The sequence below is a fragment of the Perca flavescens genome, chromosome 10 (genome assembly GCF_004354835.1).
Source record: "Perca flavescens isolate YP-PL-M2 chromosome 10, PFLA_1.0, whole genome shotgun sequence".
Lineage (NCBI taxonomy): Eukaryota > Metazoa > Chordata > Actinopteri > Perciformes > Percidae > Perca > Perca flavescens.
The window spans coordinates 20,094,096-20,109,152 of NC_041340.1; the positions used below are offsets into that span (position 1 = coordinate 20,094,096).

Genomic DNA, 15,057 nt, shown 5'->3' on the forward strand with positions numbered 1-15,057 from the left:
TTGTAATTTCACTGCCTGACCAAGCTTAAGTTGTTATATTCCAAAAGCTTAATATTCCTTGTTTTTGAAATGCTTAGTTTTCAGGTATGAAAAACCCCACTGGCTTAGTGTTGATGAAAGGACAAAACAGAGAGAAACAGATACATTTCCAGATGTTGCTGACTCAGTCTCAGTCTTGTGCTGTCAAAGTCAAATAAGGTCAGTGTGAAGATGTCAATACTGTGGCTTTTTGGGAGGTAAGAATCTGTCCTGGGTTTGAATCAGGTGTGATGTGATTCGTCCATCAGTAATAAAGGCTTTGCAACACTTTCAGCCTGACACTCGTGTAAATAGAAGAAAGAGGTACATTGCAGAGGTATGTCAGAGGTATGTATAGAGAGCAGCTTTAGGGACATTCAGAATTTCGACACTGAAATCCAATTTCACACAAGTGACGGACAGTGAAGGAGGCATGGAGTCTGAATTATAAAATGGAGCAGAAGTAAATGGACTCGGAGCAAAGAAAATCATGAATGAAATTCGAACATAGAGGGAAAGATATGCATTTTAATGTGTGTAGACACACACACACACAGACTGTGTCTTCCTAAGCAGATCATCAAAAAATCAAAGGCAGTCAATGTTTGAATTAGCCCTCTGTTCTTCATCCAGCCTGTGCCTACTTTCTAGTGTTCCTGATAATAGAGCGTCACAGACTATAACATGGAATAAAGCGTTTGTGATGAGTTACACTGTTGATATGAATCATTCTGTGTTGCATCTTTCTTTCTTTTTGGGCCTCTAATGTTGTGGTAAGAAATGATAGGGAATTAGAAGAGGATGAGAGCTGGGGAGAGGAAGATTAAAGAATGAATGCAAAGGGGAGGATGAAAGAGAGATTGAAAAGAGGAAAAGGTAGAGGAAAGTGGGGAGTAGGGGGAGGGAAAGTTGCAGCAACAACAAGGTGTGTGTGTGTGTGCGAGTATGTTAGCACATCTAACAGGAAAAGTGGGCTGTTTCATAATATAGTGGAACGCTAAGCCACTAAAATGAAAAGTACACAGACCTGAGCTCCAGTGCGTGCTTGCGTGCGCGCACACACACACACACACACACACACACACACACACACACACACACACACACACACACACACACACACACACACACACGCACTTTTGTGACACATTGTGTCTGTTTCTGGCTCAGTATGTCACGTGTATTAACATTTCTCTTGTTTTTTTCCCCCTCGTTTTTTTATTCCATCTTCCTGCTCCCGGTTTCTTTTCCCTTTTCATCTTTTGTTGTGATACAATTTTCTGATCCTTCCATTTTTACCTTTTTTCCCCATCCTACTTTCTTTCTTTAACTAATTTATTCTATCCTTACTTTTTCCTTCCTTCCTCCTCACTTCCCTCCCTCATTTTTCCCACCTCCCTTCTGCTTCCCGGGACCCAGAGAAAGGTAACTGCTCTTCGTGGTGTGTTCAAGTGTGATCGTGCCTCTCCATTGTTTTCAGTAATCGTTGTGCCAAGACTCCCAACCCCCCCTTGTGCAATCACATCTGTCGCCTCAGGTATCAAATCAGTGGCTTTGCTTCGCCCAGAGACACTGTTGCTCTTTACAGGAGTGCAGCAGCACTACTGAAGATCTAAATCACTGGTGTTAAATCATCAGCGAGCCAGACCGGCCACAGGCTATTTCCTATTAAGAGTTGCATGCTGTTTTATAGCATTTTGATCCCCCAGAGATGGAACAGAAGTCATAAAAGAACCATTTGTAGTATGCAAGGCAAGGCCATTCATGCTGCTTTGGTGACACACTGCTCAAATGTCCCTGAACGAAGCGCACTGGACGCACACACACACACACACACACATTTCACTGTACTTTTCTTTCTGGCCAAAGGCGCAGAGCATTATCGACCCAAAGTGTGTGAGCACACAATTAAGCAGAGGAGACAGTCCGGATAATGGACTCATAAACACAAAGAGCCCGCTTTGATAAATGCCATATTTCTGTTTGTGTCTATGGTTATTTGGGAGTGTGCAGTGTGTGTGTGTGCGTATGTGTGTGTATCAGCTGCATCTGGTGACACTGCCATCCAGTTGGCTTCTCTGCATGTCCCCACTCCCCTCTTTGACTCTGCTTTTTGTGTTCACTCAATCATTTCAGTCCTGCCTGGAAACATATCCACCTACATTTTTGTTCTGCAGCTTGTCTCACCTGTTAATGAGGAAGAAATGTGTCTTTCTTTCATCTGTGTGTGTGTGTGTGTGTGTGTGTGTGTGTGTGTGTGTGTGTGTGTGTGTGTGTGTGTGTGTGCGTGTGCATGTGTGTGTGTGTGTGTGTGTGTGTGTGTGTGTGTGTGTGTGTGTGTGTGTGTGTGTGTGTGTGTGTGCGTGTGTGTGTGTGTATAGTATCTCTCACAAGCTGTGTTTCATCTCCCACCCACTTAGTACAGAAGGTTTCTTTCCTGGTGGAGCTTCCTCCCTCAGTCTCACCCTCATACTCTCCATGTTTTCCCCATGTGGTACCACTGTGAAGCGCTCAGCACATAGTTTCCTCGGGCACTGGGACACACATCTGCCTTCACGTATGCTTATGTGTGCCAACCTCTACTTTCAGTTCAGGAATGACTATGGATAGAAAAAAAACACAAAGCACACAACATGCCACATGTTAAAGGGGCTTTAAGTAATCTATTTATCAAAGAAACTTTGACTGCCGTACAAGAAATTACAGCCATACCCTTAAAGCTTATGACAGAGATGTTAATACACAAATAATGAAGCAACATTTCCACAATAAATGAGGGCGCTAATTAGAGCAGAGCCCTAACAAGAAATAGGTAAATATATAATGATGCAAAATGGGGTAATACTGTTGTGTGCTGTCATTTTTGAAATTTCTTGCAATTCATTTTGCTGGCTCTTTATTGCATTGTTAAACAGCTGACCGCAAACAAGTGCAAAGAGGGGGGATGGAACGTTTTAGTTTTCTTTTTGATGTTTGCAAAGAGTTACCTCCTGACAACACATAAAATGAAGAAAAAAGATTTGAAAAAGCCAACTCCAATAGAACAGTTCTTGACAAGGGGAATGAGAATAAAATGTGGGTTCAAATCCTGGGTGGGCTTTCAAATTGACAGTAATATATTACAATATTAGATATTTCAAGAGGCTGCTGATAATGCCAAAATTGAACCCAACAAACTCATGAAAAATACTGAAGAGAATGTAAAATACAGATTTGGCAATCATATCCACATATGCTATGTGCCCTCTGGGAAGATCTGTTTAATCTAACAGAAAAATGCAACAATGTATAAAGGACGCACTCCAAGGAGTCATACCAGGAGGCTTTGAGAGGAAGACTATAATCTATTTGCTGAAAAACCAGCTAGTAGCAGTGTGATAACATTAAGTGGATAAAATCTGACTCTCCCACATACAATATATGGAATGGATTAGACATTTGTTCCATCCCATAACACTTATGAGATGGAACAAATGTTATTAAGAGGAATTTACAAAGAGATAGTATTCAGTGATGATACCATTAATGTAGTGAGGTTATTTATCGTGTTTTGTTTTTTTCTTAGCCCTAAATAACCACAAATTGTTCTCTCCCATCTCCTTTATCAGACACACATATACACCAATTACATCATGCCACATGATAAAACAATTCCTTGTTCTATCAAGAAAAAAAGAAAGCAGTTTGCTAACCTCATTAGCAAACAGCTCTCTTTTTATCTTGGTTTTATTCTCCATCACTTCATTTTGATATTTATTGTGGTTTGTTCATTTACATCTCCTTCCACATACATATAACGTTAGAGGGCAGCTGGGGAATGTATAAAGAAACTGAAATTTGAATATATATATATATATATATATATATATATATATATATATATATATAAATGTACACACACTGGAAGATAACCCATCTGGTATGGTTTAATTACTGGATCATCTCTATTACAGGACAACAGAGATTCTTACTTTCTGCCCCTTTAACAAAGCAAAAAATGTTTGGTACATCTGCTGTAGAGGTGCATCAAGGTATCTTGTGTTTGTTTCTTGCACTAGAAAGTCATGTGTCTTCTGTCCGTGTTTCAGGGACTTTGCCTATGTGGCGAGAGACAAAAACACGCGGGTGCTGAAGTGCCACGTGTTCCGATGTGATACCCCTGCCGCAGCCATCGCCACAAGTCTCCACGAAATCTGCTCCAAGGTGGGTGTCATTACCGCAGCTGCCTCCGCATGAATGAGCTTATCTGGTGCCCTGAAACAAGCTATCAAGCTTTAATCAGAGTAACTTTTGAAAAGAGAAAAAAACTCTTTTCTGCTGATGCAGTTATCCAAAGGTACTTTTTAAGGTTGTACCTTAGATGCTACCCCTACATGCATGTTATAGAAGAACTAATAGCAGTGCAAGAGACACGATTTATGTTATCTTTTACTTGAGAAGTAAGAACTGAGGAGAGAGATAGAGGGAATGTTTAAGAGCCTTCACAGAGAGGAGAGGAGATAAGAGTTTTTGTGTGTGTGTGTGTGTGTGTGGGGGGGTACACATAAATATATGTAATGGGAAATACCTGGTAAATACAATCACATCATATTTCCAGATTTTACGCAATGATGATCACCTAACCCACCCCACAGTAGGCTCATGCACATATGATTATAGGCTGCAGTAAACCTGCCTAAAACAGATGTGGTTCTGAGACGTCCATTCTCAGCACAAAGTCTAAGACCCAAATTCCAGCAAAATACCAGCAACTCACTTTGCAATGCTTCTTCTGAATGAACCTTCCATCTGTTTGCACCTCTCCTCCCACTGGTGCACTGTACACCATAATACTACGCAAACAGGCAAAGAGCTCAAGGTGAGGAAAATACCACACTGTGAGTATGCCGAACATAATCATTTGGGCCTGTTGTGGGTCAGTCCTTATGATGTATTCCACATATGGCCCCTTTCGCTTGGCAGAAGAATTTGCAAATCCTCAGAAACAGATTCTCCTGCTGGCGGCTTTCATCAGGGTCAATGTTGACATTGTACAGATCAGCAGGTCTACTGCCAGCTGCAGCTGCATCATATGAATAAGTGGTGGCTGTAGCTGAGTAGTAGTGTCTGAATCTTCATCACTTAAAGGAGCAGTGCCTGAGACTCCATCATGTAAGCCAAAGATGGCTAAAGCCCTGTAATCATACATAGCGCTGGTCTCTTCTACTGGAACAAATAGTATCAGAATCTATGTAGTTTGAACCACTGAGAACTGAGGCTCTATCAAAGGCCACAGCAGAAGCTAAAACTCAGTCATAGTTTTCATCAGTGGCTACATCTTCCTCACTGGAACCAGCACTGTCTGATGCTCCATAATATGATTTAGTAGCAGTATAGCCCTGTTGCAACCTGCCTATATGTCAGCTTCATGGACACCAGGTACCACTGTGACCAACCTGTAGGCAATGCCATTTTATCTTTGTCTACTTGTTTCAGTTATTATCTGAATCTTATTACCCAGATTTCTGAATAGATGATTAAAGTTGAAATTAAGAAGCTCTGACATTTTGACTGAAATATGAAATACATTCAGCAATATTAAGGAATTAACTAGAAAATGCATTTCCTGCAGAAAATGCTTGTGAATGATGAAAAGCTAAATTGCTAGAGCAAAACTGAATTGCTGGCATAATTGCGTAAGAAGAAGGTGAAGTAGTAATAATAGTGGGAAAAGTGGGAATGGTTTTAATTAGTAATTTAATTAGTATTAGCATTTCATTGAAATGTTTAATAGTACCAATAATGTATTAAACAAAAGTGGAATATTTAATGTTTTTTTTTAAACGAAAAGTCATCGTATAGCATGTCGAAAAATCATAATATAGGTATGTCAAAAAAGTGATAAAAAATCATATTATAGCATGTTGAAAAAGTGATGAAAAATTCTTAATATAGTATGTTAAAGTCATAAAAAAGGTCATAGTAAGGTATGTCCAAGATAGTAGTGAGCTATAGACCTTTTTCACAGCAGACATTTTGACTTGTCAGAGTAGGAAAAGCACATCTGAAATTGATAACCTAAGTGTCCCAGTAAGCTATTTTCAGTGAGTCAGCATGCACAATACCAGGGCCTCTCTTAAGTGGAATGCAGCCAGCATTAATGGTTTTGAATACACCTGTGCTTTTCCTACTATGACATGTCAACATGTCTGCCGTGAAAAAGGTCTACTCCTAAGGCTTAGAGTTTGCTATTTTGTTTGATTATTTGTTCTTCACAAAAAAAGTCATAAAAAGTCATACTATAGCATGTCCAAAAAAGTGATAATAGTAATAGAAGTAATAGTATGGTATTTTGAAAAAAAAATCAAGGTATAGTATGTCAAAAAAAGTCATAAAAAAGTCATAGTACAGCATATCGAAAAAAAACGTCATGAAAAGGACCTGCCCAGACTTGGAGTCTAACCTGGGACAGTCTGTCAGTCTGCAGTGATTATTTGCTAGTTCTTTTTGGAGTAGTGCTAACCACTGAACCACTGTGCCCCCAAATGATTTATGTTGAAAACAGTTATAGCATATGTCGAAAAAAGCCATTATAAAGTCATAGTATACTATGTTGAAAAAGGTGAATAGGACCATCTGCACGGACTGGGTATCAAACATGGGTCAGAGACTGCAGTGACTATTTGCTGGTTGTCTATTGGAGCTGTGCTTACCACTGAGTCACTGTGCAACCAAAGAAATTATTTCGGAAACAGTTATAGCATAGTTTGTCAAAAAAAGCCATTAAAAAAAAAAGTCATAGTGTAGCATGTAGAAAAAAAAAAACGTCATGAAAAGGACCTGATTATTGATATATAATTTGTGTGGATAAAGTTAAAAAATGTGCGCATATCAGCGATCCAGAAATGTCGAGGATGTTTAACAAGGGCTGTCATTGAAGGAATGCTTCATCATTATTTGGAGGCTCACTGAGCCAAAAGTCCTAATGCTTAAATGAGCACATTGGCTGAAAGTTGACGTATACTATGGTTTGAAGTATAAATGGTGTAAAGAGAAAGTTTTAAGACGATGCTCTTTCTCCTCTGCACTGTAGCTGTGACATCACAACACACTCAGCAGTCCTTAAAACGCAGAAAAAGCTTAAAGAAGCACTAAACTTAAACAGTGGTAACACAAAAACTGTAAAATATATCAAAAAGCTGAATCATTTTCTAATAGCTGAAGGTTTGTTGTGAATAGTTTCAAGTGAATTACGTCTGTAGGTGAAAGTATGTGGGAGGATTAGCATTTAGAAGTGGAAGAAGCCTGAAGAAGATTTACATGTAAAGATTGCTGCATTGACTTTCAATGTATAAAAAAAAGCTTAATATTTTAAAAACTATAAATGGTGGAGAAAAGTTGACTACAAGCACAGATGTCCTTAAAGAGCTGAACATTTTGATATTTTAATGGTTTTTGTAGCTGAAAGTATGCAGAAGTAGTAGGCGACCAAAAATTGTATGGAAGAATCTGATGAGTGCTGCTGAATCAGCATTCACACAATTACAGTAATCAGTTTCTTGTAAGGAGATTAGTTGATGGGTGTAGTAGTATATTATTTGCGTGTAAACAAATTGTATGATTGTTTTGAACTTCTTGGACTGGCTTGACACATCACTGTGGTACACATAGCCTTCTGTACACAAAGCCTTCTGTACACAAAGATAAACCAGCCTGTCCGTAGTCCAGCAGTGACCTTATAACAGATGACTATACCTGGAACTACAGAGCTTCTCCCTAAGAGACATGTTGACCCATTTAGAGAGGACATTTTTATTTCTCCTGTTACTGTAACTTCTTCTTATCACATACCCTGAATTGAAGGAAGATCTGTGTGTCTGTATTTCTGTAGTTCTGTGTGTGTGTGTGTGTTTGTGTGTGTGTGTGTGTATGTATGTGCATGCGTGCGTGTGACCATGACTCTTCACACCGTCCATTTTAAACAGAGTGGTAGTTTTCTCTTTTCTGCAGCGGAGAAACGTGGTGACCTGAGTCTTTCAGTTGCGCAGCGGGCTTTATTTCTTTGTGTGTGTGTGTAGGGGGGGGGTGTTCCCCTGTTTGCAGAGTTGCAGACTCACCATAGACTTTAATAAATGACACCTATAATTAATCATGTATCGGTAACAGGTTGAGTGCAGCAGCTCAGTGCAGAGGCCATGCAGAATATTCAACACTTTTTAAACAGTATGTACACTGCAGCAGAAGAGCAAAGAAAAGAGAGAGAGAGACAGTTTCTTTCTTTTTAGATAGCTGAATTTAATATATCATTTGGAAGACAAGGTTTTAAAGGATAAGGCTGGTAATATTTTATGCTTATTTGTGAGACAATCTAAGCTTATTTGACCGCTGTTGTGTCCATTCAACCACGTCTTTTTTTCTCTTCTTATCTTTTCCCATTATGATCGCTTTTTTTCTTCTTTCTTTTTTTCTTGCCTCTCTTCTCTTTCTTCCCCTTCCTTTCATCTCTAGATTATGGCTGAAAGAAAAAGTGCCAAGGCTGCAGCTAGCAGTTCCTCCCAGACCGGCTCTGATGTACCCCTACAAGGTATACACACACCACACACACACACACACACACATATACACACACACACACACATGCACATATCGTTTTCTTTGAGTTTTCTTCTTTAGTAGTTTCCTCGTGAGAGAATTAGATTTGTCAGCCGTGTGTTATCATTCCCTGATGTGATTTCTTGTCTCACATTACAGCATTCCTTCACATCTGAAAGCATATACAGTATATGTGTTTAAAAAAAATAACCTTATCGCCTCAGGAGCGACTGTGAACATTTGTTAATAGAAAAGATAACAGTGTGTGGTTCAGTTACACACAGATAATGCTGACTTCAGAACAACTCGCTTCACAATCACTGAGTGTTATCCACCAAGCACTAATTCTATTCACCGTTTCCCATTTCGCTAAGTCCCACCGCTTGTTCCTCACAGTCCCAAGTAATTATAGGAAGAAAGAGAAAAGGCGCCTGCACAATTCACCCTCCACTTTAACTTCAGCTGGTGTGTGTAGCTGCTGAGCGTGGGGGAAAGGAGCTCCAACATCAGAATATAAAAGAACTATATTGGCTCTTCACTTACAGAGGCAGTCAACCTCATTAAAACCCAATTAGTGTTTCTTTCAGGCGAGGCCTGGTGCTCCACGGCTCATCCCAACCCCAGGATCAAAGAACTTATTGGTGAAACATCCCTCACATATTTTAAAGCTATTACTTGCCTGAGCTCACAGTCTTTTAACTGAAAGAAAACAGTTGGTATCCAGTGAGAGACGTTGTCCTTACAGTGGATAGACCAGTCCATGAGCTCTAGAGGTCCAGTGGATGGAAAACAGTTCTTGTTCTCGCCTGGAATCAATCTCTTCAGGGTAGCTGGGAGTGCGCAGTCCTGTGTTGGGACACATTTGAGCAGATTAGCACCGAATTGTTTTGGATGACCGCCAATACCAGGATAATGGCCCTACTGTCCTCATCTGATCTCGTCTGCCTGAGCTCTACTTTAAATATGGAATGAATGTATGAAAACCTCTTATTCATCATTCATGTAACTACTGTTTTCAAAGCTTTAGCAGTAAGATATTAAGGACTTTTTTCATGGAGTACACTGATGAGGTGAATCCAGGCTAAAGCCATTACCTCTGATTGATTTCCCTTATTCAGTCCATACTGACCACATGGAAGATGAGCTTATGATGAATTGTTAATCTCTGAAATCCGGTAATTAAGATGTGGATTGTGCAAAATGGGCTGGTTAATCTCTATTTAAAGTATGTGACCTCCAGCGGTTTAACTTCTCACCTTGATAAAGTGATGAGCAGGTGTACTACAGGACACTGTGACATCACTTTTGGGTGTGGTAGCAGGCGCAACAAAGCACACCCAACCACACACGGCTATGTTTAGGGGTGAGAAGGGCTTGAAACTTCAAAACACAGCTCTGCTATATATACAATTTTTAAATGATTATAGCATCTTTCAAAGTCAGAACTTTTTCAAATTGTACACATAGTGGCTAGAGGTGTTGAAATTAATCAAATAATCGATGCATCGAATCGATAATCGGCAGGCTCATAATCGATTATTTCTGTTTACAATTTAATGTAGGCCTAACAACATTTCTGTTTACATATTCTGTTATGTTTTGCACATTCAGGAAGTGCCATGTGCTCAGTGCTGTAGTTTTATGTATCCAATTTATTTAGTATTAGAGCACTGCAGAATGTTTGGTTTTTGAAGCTTGAAAAGCTATGAATTAAATATCCTACATGGCTTTAATAGAAAAGTTTATTTGACACATCGTGATGCATCGAGATATCGAATCGAATCAAATCGCTGACATGATAATCGTAAACAAATCGGGAGATCAGTGAAGATTCACACCTCTAATAGTGGCGTTAATAAATGCAAATTGTAATTTACCTGTGTGATATATTTTTGTATCTAGTCCTTTGCTATTTAACATTTCATTCAAAACATTTTTGGGGCATTTTGTGTTAATGAGTGCAAACAGAGGTCCATGGCTGCACTCAAGGTCAGCACCTTAAACTCTTAGGTACCCCTAAAATCAAGGTTTTAATATACCTGTTATACTTTACAGATATTGTTGGGTTTGTATATAAATAGTTACCACTAAAGTGAATGTGTCATTCAACAATAATGACCATTTCCTTTTGACTCAATAATAATTAATTCCATGTTGCAATTGGTTTTTATTTTTTAAATCCATGTTGACTAGCCAAACATCATATACTGTAGTTAATAACTAATGTCACCATGTTGTAGGTGCCCTTTTTAGTATTGCGTTGGATTTCTATAATGTTATCATTTAAAACATTGGAGGATTAACAACCTTTAAACTGTGCAGTTAAAAAAATGTAACCCAGTTTAGTGTTTAGCATTTACCTTGTCAGAAATCATCTCAAGCTAAAGCAGCTAATTGCATGGTGTGTTAATGGCGAGGTCCTGAGGGTAAGTGATGTTAACTTCATGGCTGATTGAGATGCAGGTGATACAACATCTTTGATCATCCCCATTCACTCATCCTTTCTGCCTACAGGCACAGCTGGGTTTTCATGTACAAAAAGTCCAGCATGCTTGTGTGTGAACATATTTTTCATGCCTTAATCATGTCAACAGCACCCTAAAATATTAAAATATTCACCAGTGTTTGTTTATTTCCCAAGTTTAAGCCAATTATTATGTGTGGACTTTGCTTTTGGAACTTCGCGTTAGATGTGAATGCTAAAATTCCCTGTAGGCACTCTGTGCGTGTGTGTTTTAATGTGTGTGTGTGTGTGTGTTTTCTCTCTGCAGAGTTTCCCATGCCAAAGACTGAGTTGGTGCAGAAGTTTCATGTGCTGTATCTGGGCATGACGTCTGTGTCTCGCCCCATAGGTAAACCTGAACTAATACTGAAAAACACACATCTCAACACATCCTGCACTGTCTCACTGCTCAGGCTCCCCTGTGTTTTGTCCTCAGGTATGGACATCATAAATGGAGCCGTAGAAAATCTCCTGTCGTCCACAGGCAAAGAGGACTGGACTCCTGTCATATTGAGTATTGCTGACACCACACTGGCTGTCATCAAAGAAAAGGCAAGGGACCTTCTGCTGCTGTCCTGAGGAGTAACAGATAAATAAAATATGTGAATGTGCTTGTAGATTAGAAAGGTAGATCTAATACACGTGTGTCAAACTCAAGGCCCGAGGGCCAAATCCGGCCCTTTGCCGATTTTGATCCGGCCCGCATTTCAATTTAGGTTCACAATAAATTTTGACCCATTCCCGACATTTTTGCCCCTTTTTCTGATGTTTTTGCCCCTTTTTCTGACGTTTGTGGTGCTTTTTTAGATAATATTGGCACTTTTTTCTATGATGGCTAAGCAACTTTTTTTCTGACTTTTTGGGGGCTTTATGTGGCCCAAACTCTAAGGGAGAAAGCTATATGAGACATGCAATAATGCAGTCAAAATATTTATACATACATGTCTGGCCCTTAATGTGATTCTCATTTTCCAGTCTGGCCCTTAGTGAAATTGAGTTTGACACCCCTGATACCCCTGACCTCTAATAGATCAGAGTGTAGCACGGATCTAATTCTTCTCTTGGCTGTGTGTGCAGGAAGAGGAAGAGGAGGTGTTGGTGGAGTGTCGAGTCCGCTTCTTGTCCTTCATGGGCGTGGGACGAGACGTGCACTCATTTGCCTTCATTATGGACACTGGGAGCCAGCATTTCCAGTGCCATGTTTTCTGGTGCGACCCCAACGCAGGCAGTGTCTCTGAGGCTGTGCAGGCAGCATGCGTGGTAAGTTCATAATTCTTCTGCTATGAAATATGTAATATGTTGTTGAATTGTCACTATTCCGAAAGGAATATTAAAACGTTTTGGTTACACTTTACTTGAAGATATCTACATAAGAGTGACATGACACTGTCATGAACATGTCATAAACATTATAAACAAGTCATAAACGTTAATGACATAACACTTCTTTTAGTAAGTGTCAGAATCGTATTAACCTGGAGTCCCAGTCTCTGTCACAATAATCATATATGTGATGTTTTAGGCGTATTGGCAGACATCCATTTATAATGTAGGCAATGGCATATAAAGAGCCTTTTTTCCATGTCCACTGAAGTTTCTCAGCTTGCACTCTTGTGTGGTCCAGATAGCTTTGCATAATAAATGGTTGTCTTTCGCAAAGCTACTTTTACTTTTATACTTGTGAGTACTTTTGCCATCTCTGGCTAAGAGTTAGATGAGAAGATCGATACTGCTCTCCTCATGTCTGAGAGCCCAAAACCCAAATGATAAAAACTCATCTAGTCCTGTCCTCCTCTTCCTCAGCTGCGGTATCAAAAGTGTCTGGTGGCACGACCGCCCTCCCAACGCGCTGGCTCCTCATCCTCGCCCTCTGCGGACACGGTGACACGCCGAGTGACCACCAGCGTGAAGCGTGGCGTCCAGTCTCTCATAGACACTCTGAAACCCAAGAAACAGCCATCGGAACTCCCCCAGCAATGACCGTCACCAGTGACCACGACACCCTCCCAGCCGACACCTCACACACTATCGCCACGGCAACACCTAGTCAGTACCAGCCATGGTAACCAAACGATGTACATACATGTTAACAAACACCACCGCAGATGAAGGAAAGAAGAACGATCCTCCAGTAAGCCTGATGATAATGAAAAACTATGACAAGAAAACGGATCTGTTTCATGAGGAGGAATAGAAAAGCTGGAGTCACTGGTTGAACTTTGACCTTTGAACGCTGCTGTGTCCAAGTGGAAACCACCTGCTGGCTTCACTGGCCCTTACTTTATGTGGATTTATGGGACTGGATAAATCATTTGATGAAGCAGACAGGACACAGGACAACCCAGAAGAAAAAGATCACATTTCTATTAATAGTCTGGTTTATGGAACCACTCATTGGTTTACTCCCATTGTCTTTCATGCTCTGTCCCTTCCTGTTAAAACATCAGGTCATCAGCACAGTGAGAGCTCCTGGACTGGACGCCTGAAACGCCAAGCTATGAACGCCTTCCAGGACAGACGAGGTGTCAACTTGCTGTCATGGCATTTTAACGGATGAATAAGAAAAAGAAGAAAAAAACAAGACCAGACAGACAAGACCTGCCAACACTCTCCCTCCCACCAAATGGCATACAAATATTTTGATCCCTTCGATGTGTGTTAAGACTTGAAACAAACAAAAAATTCAACATCTCCTTCGAGGATGAATGAATGAAGTGACTGTATTGATGATGTGTATGTAAATGATTGTATGTAGGAAGAGAGACTTTAGGGCACAGCAAATTGTAGATATAAGGGTGAGATGAGGTGTTGGCGACAAATGAGACAGATGTGTTGATTTTGCATGTTTTCTTGATGGGATGTGTTTTATGTTGATGAGTTTAAAAAGGGTCTCAGTACTTAGCACAAGTCATCTCCACCTGACCAGGACTGGATTTACACTGGCACAAAAGATCTGGCCTATTTCGGACCCATAGCTGAATAAAAGGTTATTCCCTGCCCCATTTACAGAATCACAATTTAGTCAATCGATGTATTTTTAATTCCATTCCTTGATGTGTCGATCAGCAAAAGAAAGGTAACCATTTTTAAAGTATTTAGAAGCTTTTAATTAGTTAAGATTGTAATTTGTTAGCATATATCATAAAGAAACTGAGTTTAAAAGCTCAAGAATGTTACGTTGCTTATGTTCAGACTTAATAACAATTTCCTCAGGAATCTTTATGCATACACAAGATTTATGTGGCAGCAAGAAAGATGGCAGATGTGAGGCACTCACTGGCTATATGAACACTGGTGCACAATAGTCTTTCCCCTGCTTGGACTACATGGAAAGATCAAATATGTGCCACACAGTAAGGCTTAACTATATGTTCTCTTCATCAGTAAATCCAGCCAGTCTACTCCCACTCTCTCTCTCTCTCTCTCTCTCACACACACACACACACACACACACACACACACACACACACACACACACACACACACACACACACAGCAGTAAATAAAAGTCTGCTGTCACTGCTATCAAAACCTTGATACTGCTCCTACGGCTCGTGGCCAGTACCTGCACTCCACGTAAACTCTATGAATGCAGTCCGATCGAAATGAAAAAGACACACACAAAAATATAATAAAATACAAGAAAGATGCTGTAAATCATTTCAGTTCTGTTCTTCACTCATCTCTACACCATGTGAATGTAATCTGTTGTGACAATAAATGCATTACCAAAAGAGACAGGAGTAGCTTCTTGAATATGTCCTTCAGTTGTGCAGGTCAGTGGAGCCCTCTATAATAGCTATTCATCATGTAGTGACATTGAAATGATATTAGTCCAGCCCTTTAAATATATGCCGTTTGATTAGGCTCTGACGCTCACAAAGACACTGTAATAATAAGTAAAAAATGGCTCTAGAAGCATTTAAGCTGACTTTTTTCTAATGCTCTATGTAATTTGGCAAATC

At 40.0% G+C, this 15,057-nt stretch overlaps 1 protein-coding gene across 3 annotated transcripts in view; it reads left to right on the forward strand.

Annotated features, from left to right (window-relative positions):
* apbb2a (amyloid beta (A4) precursor protein-binding, family B, member 2a) overlaps positions 1-14,828 on the forward strand; it is a 38,775-nt gene extending 23,947 nt beyond the window's left edge. For 2 of the 3 annotated variants that reach the window (XM_028589246.1, XM_028589247.1), the window contains 6 exons: positions 4,107-4,221; positions 8,506-8,581; positions 11,361-11,441; positions 11,529-11,644; positions 12,170-12,352; positions 12,896-14,828. In XM_028589246.1, the coding sequence (XP_028445047.1) occupies positions 4,107-4,221; positions 8,506-8,581; positions 11,361-11,441; positions 11,529-11,644; positions 12,170-12,352; positions 12,896-13,072 (748 nt within the window). In that variant the 3' untranslated portion in view covers positions 13,073-14,828. Of the gene's footprint in view, positions 1-77; positions 199-4,106; positions 4,222-8,505; positions 8,582-11,360; positions 11,442-11,528; positions 11,645-12,169; positions 12,353-12,895 lie in introns of all 3 variants that reach the window. The other variant, XM_028589248.1, reaches the window with a different exon arrangement.
* Positions 14,829-15,057: the final 229 nt, after the last annotated feature.